Source organism: Mustelus asterias, chromosome 22 (genome assembly GCF_964213995.1).
Source record: "Mustelus asterias chromosome 22, sMusAst1.hap1.1, whole genome shotgun sequence".
NCBI lineage: Eukaryota > Metazoa > Chordata > Chondrichthyes > Carcharhiniformes > Triakidae > Mustelus > Mustelus asterias.
The window spans coordinates 62,110,590-62,123,360 of NC_135822.1; the positions used below are offsets into that span (position 1 = coordinate 62,110,590).

Here is a 12,771-nt window from a genome sequence, read left to right on the forward strand (position 1 = left end):
GAAGTATTGCATGCAGTTCTGGATGCCACACTACCAGAAGGACATGGAAGCTTTGGAGAGAGGGCAAAGAAGGTTCACCAGGATGTAGCCTGGTCTCAAGGGGGTTGAATAACTAGGATTGTTTTCACTGCAAAGACGGAGACTGAGGGGAGACCTGATGGAGGTCTACAAAATTATGAGAGGCGTAGACAGGGTGGATAGTCAGAGGCTTTTTCCCAGGGTGGGAGTGTCAATTGCAAGAGGGCACAGGATCAGGGAGATCTGTGGGGGAAGTTTTACATGCAGAGAGTCGTGGGTACCTGGAATGCGCTGCCAGAGCAGATGGTGGAAGCAAGCACATTAGCGACATTTAAGAGGCATTTGGATGTGTACATACATAGGGAGGGAGTAGAGGGATACAGACCGAGTAAGGGCAGAAGGTTTTTTTTAGTCTAGATAGGGCAGCATGATCAGCACAGCCTCGGAGGGTCATAGGGCCTGTACCAGTGCTGTACTTTACTTTGTTCTTTGTTCTCTTTGGCCTTTGGGAGCAGAACCTCCTTGGGCCGAATGGTTCAGTCAATGTTCACAGCCAATATTACATGTATCCTAGTTGTACTGAAGCGTCTCAGAGTGCAAGTTTTTCTACGTTGACAACTTTTAAAATAACTTTGCAACATTTGTAAGACCCATTGCAAAACGTCTGAAAAGTTTCCTTTACTGTATTGAAGCATCACATAGTGTGGCGGCCAGAACCGCATGCAATACTCCAAATGCGGCCAAACCAAGGTTTTATATAGCTGCAACATGATTTGCCAACTCTTGTACTCAATGCCCCAACAGATGAAGGCAAGCATGCCCTCTGCTGTCTTAATTAGCTTGGCCACCTGTGTTGCGACTTGTAGGGAACTGTAGTCCTTCACACCCAGATAGCTCTGTATGTTAATGTTTTAAGGGTTCTGCCATTGAAGCATACTCGATGTACGTAAAGAACATTAATACGATTGCTTTTTGTGATGCGCATTTTGGAATGATTTTCAAAGATTTATGAATAAAGTATTTTTTGGGGGGAAAAGAAAGCTTGGGTAAGTGGTACAGTGGTTAGTACTGCTGCCTCACAGTGCCAGGGATCTGGGTTATTGTATGTGCGGAGTCTGCATGTTCTCCTGTGTCGGCGTGGATTTCCTCTGGATGCTCCGGTTTCCTCCCTCAGTCCAAAAGACACGCTAGGTAGATGTGTTAGCCATGCTAAATTCTCCCTCAGCGTACCCGAACAGGCATCAGAGTGTGGCAACTCGGGGATTTTCACAGTCACTTCATTGCAGTGTTAATGTAAGCCTACTTGAATCAAAGAACCCACGCACCCTGGACATACTCTCTTCCACCTTCTTCCGTCGGGAAAAAGATACAAAAGTCTGAGGTCACGTACCAACCAACTCAAAAACAGCTCCTTCCCTGCTGCTATCAGACTTTTGAATGGACCTACTTCGTATTAAGCTGATCTTTCTCTACACCCTAGCTATGACTGTAACACTATATACGGTCCCTGGGATATGGTCCCCGGAGGGATATGGTCCCCGAAAGAGTAGAGGGTTTTAGTTAAGTCGGACAGCATGGTCGGTGCAGGCTTGGAGGGCCTGTTCCTGTGCTGTAATTTTCTTTGTTAGTTCTTCATTCTGCACTCTCTCCCTTCCTTCTCTATGTACAGTATGCTTTGCCTGCATAGCGCGCAAGAAACAATACTTTTCACTGTCTACTAATACATGTGACAACAATAAATCAAATATTAAGTTGATCTTTCTCTGCACCCTAGCTATGACTGGAACACTACATTCTGCACTCTTGTTTCCTTCTCTATGAACAGTATGCTTTGTCTGTATAGCACGCAAGAAACAATACTTTTCACGTATACTAATACATGTGACAATAATAAATCAAATCAAATATTAAGTTGATCTTTCTCTACACTCTAGACTGTAAGGCTACATTCTGCACCCTCTCCTTTCCTTCTCTATGAACAGTATGCTTTGTCTGTATAGCGCACAAGAAACAATACTTTTCACTGTTTACTAATACATGTGACAATAATAAATCAAATCAACTTTAAACTTTGAAACTTGTCAATCACTGAGTGGTAAGGGGGGAGGGACGAAATGAGCAGGAAGCTGCTACCTGATTGGACAAGGCTGGTCCAGCCTACAGGGGGGGGCGGGGCGAGGTCTGGAAAGCGCCTGATTGGACAAGGCTGGTCCCGCCTCCGGAGGAATGGGGGCGGGGCGAGGCGCTCACGTGGTGTGGAATAAGCGCCTGATTGGACAAGGGGCGCTGTCAATCAAGGGGGAATGGCGGCGGGTTGTGCGCAGTGAGTGGGGCCGGGACTGAGGGACTGGCAGGCCGGCCGGACTGAGGGAGCCGGAGGCCGGAGCCCCGGGTGGGATGTGGGCCGTGTCGCCCGGGCACCTGCTGCTGGGCGGGCAGCTGGCGCTGCTGGCCGTGCTGCTGCAGTGTCTGGCGGCGGGATCGCTGTCACAGAACCTGACGGCGGCTAACGGTTCCCAGCAGCAGCAGCCGCAGCCGCAGCCACAGGCCCGGGAGGCAGCAACCAAACCAGAGGAGATGGAGCTGCTGGAATACCGGGACCCGCTTTCCCCGTTGGTGCTGTGCAGCTTCCTGTAAGTCCCTCAGCAGCTCCTCTCTGTAATCCCACACATCGCCAACAAGTCTATTAGTGTCACCCAGTAAGGCTTACATTAACACTGCAATGAAGTTACTGTGAAAATCCCCCAGTCGCCACACTCCAGCGGCTGTTCGGGTTCACTGAGGGAGAATTTAGCACGGCCAATGCACCCTAACCAAGTGAATCTTACCAAGGCCCACCTTCCCCCCCCCCCCCCCCAACCACCAATTCCTGTAACTCTACACATTTACCCCACTAATCCCCCCCCCAGCCTACACACCTAAAGTTTAAAGTTTGTTTATCAGTGTCACAAGTAGGTTTGCATTAACACTGCAATGAAGTTACTGTGAAAATCCCCCAGTTGCCACACTCCAGCGCCTGTTCGGGTACACTGAGGGAGAATTTAGCACGGCCAATGCACCCTAACCAAGTGCATCTTACCAAGGCCCATCCCCCCTAACCTACACATCTAAAGTTTAAAGTTTGTTTATTACTGTCACAGGTAAGGCTTGCATTAACACTGCAATGAAGTTACTGTGAAAATCCCCCAGTTGCCACACTCCAGCGCCTGTTCAGGTACACTGAGGGAGAATTTAGCATGGCCAATGCACCTAACCAGGTGCATCTTACCAAGGCCCACCTTCCCCCACCTCGCCCCCATTCCTGTAACTCTTAAAAACTAATCCCCCTAGCCTACACATCTAAAGTTTAAAGTTTATTTATTAGTGTCACAAGTAAGGCTTACATTAACACTGCAATGAAGTTACTGTGAAAATCCCCTGGTCGCCACACTACAGTGCCTGTTTGGGTACACTGAGGGAGAATTTAGCACCTAACCAGCATATCTTTCGGAAACCGGAGCACCCAGAGGAAACCCACGTAGACATGGGGAGAATGCGCAGACTCCGCACAGACAGAGACTCCAGCTGGGAATCGAACCCTGGTGCTTTCTGTTCGGGCTGTTCCCCCTCCTTTTTGGGGAGCTGCCCCTTTTACTTTGTCCTGACTTAATCTGAGTTTGTTTATTTGGTTTGACCTAAAAAGAGGGCAGCAGCGCTAACCACCGTGCCACCGTGGCTGTGGGTCACCCAAGCTGGGAATCGAACCCTGGCGCTGTGAGGCAGCGGTGCTCACCACTGCCACTGCAGTATAAGGCAATAATAGGAAGGATGTCATTAAACTGGAAAGGGTGTGAAAAAGAGATATTATTGTGACTGGAAGGTTTGAGTTATAATGATAGGCTGGGACTTTTTTCCCTGGAGTGGAGGAGGGTGAGGTTTACAAAATCGTGAGGGGCATAGATAAGGTGAATAGCCAAGGTCTTTTACCCCAGGGTACAGGAGTCCAAAACTAGAGGGCATAGGTTTAAGGTGAGGGGAAAAGATTTAAAAGAGACCTTGGGACCAACGTTTTTGCACACAGAGTGGTGTGTATATGTAATGAGCTGCCAGAGGAGATGGTAAAGGTGTGTACAATTACAACATTTACATAGGTTCAGGAGTATCCTGCGTCCCCCTCCCTTGTCCCACAATATACAAGAACAGGGCTTTTTCTGTTTTCCCCTCAGTTTATTTATTGGTCACAAGTAAGGCTTACGTTAACACTGCAATGAAGTTACTGTGAAATTCCCCTAGTCGCCACACTCCAGCGCCTGTTTGGGTCAATGCACCTAACCAGCACGTCTCTCAGAATGTGGGAGGAAATTGGAGCACCCGGAGCAAACCCATGCAGACATGGGGAGAACTTGCAAACGCCACACAGACAATGATTCAAGCTGGGAATCGAACCCAGGTCCCTGGAGCTGTGAAGCAGCAGTGCTAACCACTGTGCTACCGTTCACCTCCCGAATAGAAGCCCAAGTGCTTACCACTGCCACAAAATAACTCGGGATCTTTAAGCACATTCAAACATGGGCACCAAGTTGTTTCTTTGTCTTCTGCATAATCTTGACCTCAGGATCTCTGCCAGAGGATGAACCCGTGTATCCATTGCAAATCACTTATCTTTGTTGGAGTGCAAATATGTAAAATAAGACAAAAATAAAAAATGTTTTAAAGTTTATTTATTAGTCACAAGTAAGGCTTACATTAACACTGCAATGAAGTTACTGTGAAATTCCCTGTGTAAATTAAAGTTAGTATTTCAGGTGCAGACCCTTCATGGGAACAGAAGTAATACTGTTTTTACTTTAAACTTGAACCATAAATCTTAGTGCGTTTGGTTTGTTAAATGATGGTACTTCTAATTTTATATTGGGTTTAATTTTATGTTGCTTCTGTTTGTTACAGGCCAGACGAATTTGTTGAGTGTAATGCCCCAGTGGACCTTTTAGGAAATGTGACTGCCTCCCAAGAGCAAGGCTATGGTTGTGTAAAAGTAGGGAAAATTTCATTTCCATCTTCACCCTTTATCATTTTTTTTGGTGTAAGGTGTCCCACCTCATGTTGTTCAGTAAAACTGTCAAATCACTTGCACAAAGGGTTATACTTGAAATTTTGACATCTCTGCTTTCGCTATAGTTGCTAATTTAGTTCCCACTGAGTGCCATGGTCCCTCATGGCAGGCTGGTGCAAAAGGTTAAATCTCACGGGATAAAAGGTGAGCTAGCTCGATGGGTGGAGAACTGGCTTCGCCATAGAAGACAGAGGGTAGCAGTAGAGGGTCTTTTTCCGGTTGGAGGTCTGTGACTAGTGGAGTTCTGCAGGGCTCTGTACTGGGACCTCTGCTGTTTGTGATATATATAAATGATTTGGAGGAAGATGTAGCTGGTGTGATCAGTAAGTTTGCGGACGACACGAAGATTGCTGGAGTTGCGGATAGTGATGAACATTGTCAGAGAATACAGCAGGATATAGATAGGCTGGAACATTGGGTGGAGAAATGGCAGATGGAATTTAATCCAGATAAATGCAAAGTGATGCATTTTGGTAGATCTAATGTAAGGGGGAGCTATACAATAAATGGCAGAACCATCAGGAGTATAGACACACAAAGGGGCCTGGGTGTACAAGTCCACAGATCCTTAAAGGTGGCAGCACAGGTGGAGAGGGTGGTGAAGAAGGCATATGGCATGCTTGCCTTTATTGGATGGGGCATAGAATATAAAAGTTGGCATATGATGTTGCAGCTGTATAGAACATTGGTTAGGCCACATTTGGAATACTGCATCCAGTTCTGGTCGCCACAATACCAGAAAGACGTGGAGGCTTTGGAGAGAGTACAGAGAAGGTTTACCAGGATGTTGCCTGGTATGGAGGGTCTTAGCTATGAGGAGAGATTGGGTAAACTGGGGTTGTTCCCCCTGGAAAGACGGAGGATGAGGGGTGACCTAATAGAGGTGTATAAAACTATGAAGGGCATAGATAGGGTGAACAGTGGGAAGCTTTTTCCCAGGCTGGAGGTGACGAACACAAGGGGTCACAGGTTCAAGGTGAGGGGGGCAAGGTTCAACACAGATGTCAGGGGGCCGTATTTTACAGAGGGTGGTGGGGGCCTGGAATGCGCTGCCAAGCAAGGTGATTGAGGCGGACACGCTGGAATCGTTTAAGACTTACCTAGATAGTCACATGAACAGACTGGGATTAGAGGGATACAAACGAATGGTCTAGTTGGGCACATGAGCGGTGCAGGCTTGGAGGGCCGAAGGGCCTGTTTCCTGTGCTGTATTGTTCTTTGTTTTCAGGATTTTCCATTTTTATTCCTTATTAGGAAATCTCCATCTAATGTACAGCAATGAGTTTCAGTCCTCCGGGGTGCTGATAGGAATTAGTCATTGGACATGAACAACTCCATGATCTTTAGGAGTCTTTCTGTCACTGCAGTTCGAACCTCAAACATGAATTTAGTGAGTTGCAACCGTCTACTTTGTGTGTTCATAGAATCCTGACAGTGCAGAGGGAGGCTCATCGAGCCTGCATCAACCACAATCCCACCCAGGCCCTATCCCCATACAGCCATACATTTACCCTAGCTAGCTCCCCCTGAAACTAAGGGGCAATTTAACATGGCAAATCCACCTAACCAGCACATCCTTCGGACTGTGGAAGGAAACCGGAGCACCCTTGCCTTCGTCGGCCGGGGCATTGAGTTTAAAAATTGGCAAGTCATGTTGCAGCTTTATAGAACCTTAGTTAGGCCGCACTTGGAATATAGTGTTCAATTCTGGTTGCCACACTACCAGAACGATGTGGAGGCTTTGGGGAGGGTGCAGAAAAGATTTACCAGGATGTTGTCTGGTATGGAGGGCATTAGCTATGAGGAGAGGTTGGAGAAACTTGGTTTGTTCTCACTGGAGCGACGGAGGTTGAAGGGCAACCTGATAGAAGTGTGCAAGATTATGAGGAACATGGACAGGGTGGATAGTCAGAAGCTTTTTCCCAGGGTGGAAGAGTCAATTACTAGGGGGCACAGGTTTAAAGGAGGTGTTCGAGGCAAGTTTCTTTACACAGAGGGTGGTGGGTGCCTGGAACTCACTGCCGGGGGCGATAGTGGAAGCAGATATGATGGGGAGTTTTAAGGGGTGTCTGGACAAATACATGAATAGGATGGGAATAGAGGGATATGGTCCCCGGAAGGGTAGGGGGTTTTAGTTGAGTCGGGCAGCATAGTCGGTGCAGGCTTGGAGGGCCAAAGGGATTATTCCTGTGCTGGAATTTTCTTTGTTCTTTGTTCACCCGGAGAAAACCCACACAGACACGGGTTGAATGTGCAACTCCACACAGACAGTGACCCAAACCAGGAATCGAACCCGGGTCCCAGGCGCTGTGAGGCAGCAGTGCTAACCACCGTGCTGCCCTTTATGTTGACATAAAGATTTGATTTCATTTGGATTGCCATTGTGTGATATAAAACTACACAATACAGTTGGAGGCAAGCCAATGTACAAGTTTAAATGTGAAATGTGGCCTTGGTGAGCAAAGCTGCAGTTTAAGAACAGGCAGCTTGGACTTTCTGATGTATTAAAGTGCTAGAAAATCTTGTGCAGAATGGAGCTGTTTGTCTGATGAATGGCATTAAATGGATTGCATTGATCTAATCACGCTAAGGGATTTTATGCTTGCTGGTAACTGGACATGAAGGACCTGATGTTAAATGGCTTAATTAACTTTGTACTTTGATCAACAGTTTGGCGGGCAGGCTTACAATGAAGTGGAGCACACACCAGTGCAGTGTTTTGCATTGAAGGATATCCAGTGTGCTGGGCCACGCACTTTCCTCCGAGGCAACGTGCCGTGCATCAAGTAAGAATTTAATTCGGGGTTTTATCAATTAGCTTTGAATGTCACTTTGCTATTTCTGATTTTCACCATCAAATCTAAAAGGAGGATTGGGGGTCAGCATTTCACCTGTAACGAGGTGTTAATTTTTTATCAACAGGGTTTTTTTTTGTGATCCAGGTGGTTTAAGACTATTGAAAATGTTATGGACTGCGCTTGGGTGGGAGGGGGGGCATGTCTGCGGACTTCAAACTTTCAAAGGGAATGGGATTATGTGTTGAAGATAAAAATTTGCAAGGCGATGAAGGGGAGAAGGACATGGTATGGGACCGAGCAGATCAATTTTTTTAAAGTGCTGACGCAGTCACAAGGAGCTGAATGGCCACCTGTGTTGTACGATTCTGGTCAGTGGAAAAACAAATTGGCTACTTTTCACTTGTTGATGTGGTGTGCTAAATTGCGCACATACGCACATTGTAAACTTAATTGTACCTTTAAAAAGGTGGTGTTTAGATATTTAGATCTGTTGAAGTGGAGCAGTGTGAACCTGGCCTGGAGCGGGGCAAAGCCCAGCAAGGAGTGGGTCGGGTGTGGAGAGTTATAGGCTGGGAGTAGGGTGATGAGAGAAGTGGCAAAGAGCGGGGGGGGTCAGCAGCGAGATCATGGAGTGAGATGGCGTGAAGTAGACCGGGAGTGGAATGGAAGGTAGAAGAGCATAATGAAGCGGCTGGCAGTGGAATTGGAGCGGAGTGGCATGACCTGGGCAAGGAGCAGACACGCTTGTTATATCTGAATGGGAGAGGAGAAAAATTAAAATCACAGACTGATGTCACAGGGCAGGAAGCATGTGGATAAAGTGGTTGGTTTTTATATGGATTAGTCTTTCAAGTCTTTAGAAGTTCAAGCCAATTTGACAATTTTCCATATAATTAAAGTCAGTGCTTAATCAATCGCGCTCATCTACAGGATGAAGTTAAAGTTTAAAATTAAATGGGAGATAGTAAAAGTAAAGATGTGAAGGTTTTTCAGTTAATTTAATCCAAGGTTTTTAGGTAAGCTGCCCATAAAATAAAGTGACATTAACACAGGAGAATCACATTGGTAAGCATTATTCAATTAATAAGTCTAATAGTCTGAGAAATAGAGGTATGTCAAGGCGGCTCATACCCATGGCATGCACGTTATGTTCTATGTGGGAACTCCAAGATGCTTCTCGTGTCCTGGACAACAAGGTCAGCTGCAGCAGCTCAACTTCAAGTTTGTCTTTGCATTTGGCTTTACCAAGGAAGATGCTGTCTGAACCACGGGGAAACTGGAGGTTAAGATACTGGATGGGTTAAAAATTAAGAGGTATTAGAAATCCTTGCTTATACTTAAGTCACCAGGCCCTGGTGTGATGCATCCAACAAGGGTAGTAAGGGTGGAAATGACCAAGGCAATAGCCATAATCTTCCAATCCACAGTACCAAGGAATTGGAGAATTGCATACATTACAACCTTGTTGAAGAAAGAGTGCAAGGATAAGTCCAGCAACTACAAACCAGTTGGTGTAACCTGGTGCTGAGAACAGTGTTAGAAACAATTTGGAACAAAATTGTCACCCAGGCACATGTGGGTTAATTATGGAAAGCTGGCATTTAGGCAAAATTAGCAAATTTGTAGGTCCTTGGGGTAGGAAAAATTTATTTATTCGTCGCAAGTAGGTTTACATTAACAATGCAATGAAGTTACTGTGAAAATCCCCTAGTCGCCACACTCCGGTGCCAGTTCAGGTGCACTGAGGGAGAATTTAGCACGGCCAATGCACCTAACCAGCGCGTCTTTCGGACTGTGGGGGGAAACCGGAGCACCCGGAGGAAACCCGCACAGACACGGGGAGAACGTGCAGACTCCACACAGACAGTGACCCAAGCTGGGAATTGAACCCGGGCCCCTGGCGCTGTGAGGCAGCAATGCAATGTGATGAACAAGGACTTCCAAAAAGTATTTTAGTAAAGTTTCACACAGCAAGCTTGTTGGTAAAGCATTTGGACTGGAGGAAGTAGTGGGATTTCCCACGGTTCAGTATTAGAACCCCTGATTTTCTTCTAGTATATTAATGACCGAACGTTGGTTAGATAGGGCACAATTTCCAAGTTTGCAGATAACTTGAAAATACTGTGAACTGGGGGTTCAAAAGGCTGATGGAATGGGCGGATGAAATTTCATAGAGAGACGTGTGAAATGATTCATTTTGGTCGGAAGACTGAGGAGAGGCAATATAAAATAAAGGGTGCAATTTTAAAGGGGGAGCAGAGGGACCTGGGGATATATGAACACAGATCATTGCAGGTGGTGGGACAGGTTGAGAAAGCAATTAATTAGACATATGGGATCCTTATAGGGGCATAAGGCACAAAAGCAAGGAAATTCTGATGGACCTATATAACACTGGTTCAGCCTTAACTGGAGTATTGAGTCCAGTTCTGGCACCACACTTCTGGAAGGATATTAAGGCATTAGAGAAGGTGCGGTAGGATTCATAAAAATGATTCCAAGGATGAAGACCTTCAGATTGGAGAAGCTGTGGATGTTCTTCTTGAAGAAAAGGTTGAGAAGAGACTTGGTGGAGGTGGTAAAATTATGTTGCATCTTGGCAGAATAGATCGGGAGAAACTTGCTTTGGTTGAAGAGTTGAGGATCAGAAGCCAGAGATTGAAGCTAAATGGCAAAAGAAGCACCAACAAGATGGGGAAACTCCTTCTTTAGGAAGTATCTGGAATGCACTTCCTGAGAGTGTGGTGGAAGCATATTCAATCAAGGCTTTCAGAAGAAAATTGGAGAGCTATCTAAAAGAAAAGAAATGCCAAGGCATTGGGGGGGGGGGGGGGGGGGGGGGGGGGCAGGCAGGTGAATTGAGACTGGGTATTTGAGACTTGCGTGAGTGCTCTTGCAGAGAACTGGCAGGGACACGGCAAGCTGAATGTCTCCTGTGCTCTAATTCCAAAATGCTCTGGAAGCCACGTGACTTTTTGAGGCCTTCACTCAAGCAGCAGGTCCTATGGTAGAGAGGATGTTGGAATGGAATTCTAATATTTTCCTTAAATCCCATGCCCGTGCCTCGAATTGGTATCAGCTTGCTTCTCACATCTGCATGTTAGTTGCCTTCAGAATTGAAGATCAAATCCAGTTGGCACCTGTTGCATAATTCTCTGCATCGCTCCCGTCTAATCTCTATCTCCTTGGCCTACTACGCTCTGTTGAGAAAGCTCAAGTTAAGCTTGAGGAACAACACCTCATCTTTCAATTAAACACTTTGCAGCTTTCCAGACTGAACATGGAGTTCATGCCTATCTTTTGTTCCTTTGCCAACCCTTCTACCATCTCCTTTTGCCTTGCCTCCTCTATCCCTTTCCCTGCCTCAGTACTTAAGACTTGTTAATTGTCCAACTTTTTACAGAGCTGAAGAAAGGATAACGGTTGTCCATGTTATCCACTTTTATTCCAAATGGATTTATCTTTCATGGGTGATACAAATTATTCAATCTGATGACTTATTTTGAACATGTGCTGTGTTTTTCTTTAACTAAGCCCTCTTACATGTGTATTTTGCAGGTACACAGGACACTATTTTGTCACAACTTTGCTATATTCCTTTTTCCTGGGATGCTTCGGTGTCGATAGATTTTGCCTGGCGCACACTGGCACTGCAGTGGGAAAATTGCTGACACTTGGAGGTCTCGGGATCTGGTGGTTTGTGGATCTAATACTACTCATCACAGGAGGCCTGATGCCCAGTGATGGCAGTAACTGGTGCACTTACTACTGAAGATGCACTTCAACTGAATTCTGTGAAGTTTTTTTTTGGGTTGGTTGAGGGGCGTGAGAAAGGACAAAGCGCAACAGGATCCTGTTTATGCCCTGCCCTGGACTTACTTGCAGTTTGTTTGGACACATTGAATCCAAGCACGTAGACACTTGCTTGTTTTTTCCCATTCCTCATGTTTGATCTATCCCTATGGGTATATGTCTCAGGCTGAAATAGCCTGTGTATTATTTTTATTAAGTCTGTAAATATAAATTTTGCAATCATGTTGGTTTGATTTTGTTTAATTTGCCTTATGAGAAATTAAGTACGCACACACCAAACTAGACATGCTGGAAACTATATACCACACTTGAAACCTGTTTGAATTTTTGAGTCATTCTTTGCCTGTTTTTTCCACAGCACTTTAACAAACCATGAAAACACAACCTAAAATTTGAAAGCTTAGAGGTGGTGGTGGTGGTGGAATTAAATATACACACCATAGAAAATGTTTCGGGAAGTTATAATCTGACAGGAGGGCAAACTAAGAACTTTGTACAAAATGATTGTTTCCAATCAAACGTCGAGAAATTCCAGTGTGTGCTATTTAACATATAAAGCCATCAGAGAGTATATTATGTCTCAACATTTAGGAGGTGAAATATGGCCAATAAAAAAAAAAACTTTTTAAATGTATACTTAATGTGTCTTTGTGTGAAAGATTCTTTTATTTTAAGTATTGCACTGCAGTTTGCCACAGCTGGTTAGACCTGAGCACTCGGGGGTAATTTGATAAAGTCCAATTGTAGTAAGCTGAATAAAGTAAGATTGCATTGCTCATTCATAGTGATGTTTGATTTGGGCAATTCATGTTGGATTTATTTCACATTGCTTCATAGCTACAATTCAACAGGTGTTGAGGCAGCACTATATCCTCAACTATCCTTTTTGACTTCTCTTCGCACTGGAAACTAGTTTGATTGGCATTTGGTATCATGTAGAACTGATCTCTACATGAAAGCTGCAGGTGTAACAGTACACAATCATGCATCATATTGTACCAAGGAGAATAAATGGTACAGTTGGTAACATTTCTAATTCATTATTTGCCT

At 45.2% G+C, this 12,771-nt stretch overlaps 1 protein-coding gene across 1 annotated transcript; it reads left to right on the forward strand.

Annotated features, from left to right (window-relative positions):
* Window positions 1-2,292: 2,292 nt before the first annotated feature.
* On the forward strand, window positions 2,293-12,497 carry tm2d2 (TM2 domain containing 2). The gene is made up of 4 exons (XM_078239384.1): window positions 2,293-2,651; window positions 4,945-5,032; window positions 7,781-7,896; window positions 11,467-12,497. The coding sequence occupies exons 1-4, from the start codon at window positions 2,416-2,418 to the stop codon at window positions 11,678-11,680; spliced, it is 654 nt and encodes a 217-aa protein (XP_078095510.1). The 5' UTR covers window positions 2,293-2,415; the 3' UTR covers window positions 11,681-12,497.
* The last annotated feature ends 274 nt before the right edge of the window (window positions 12,498-12,771 follow it).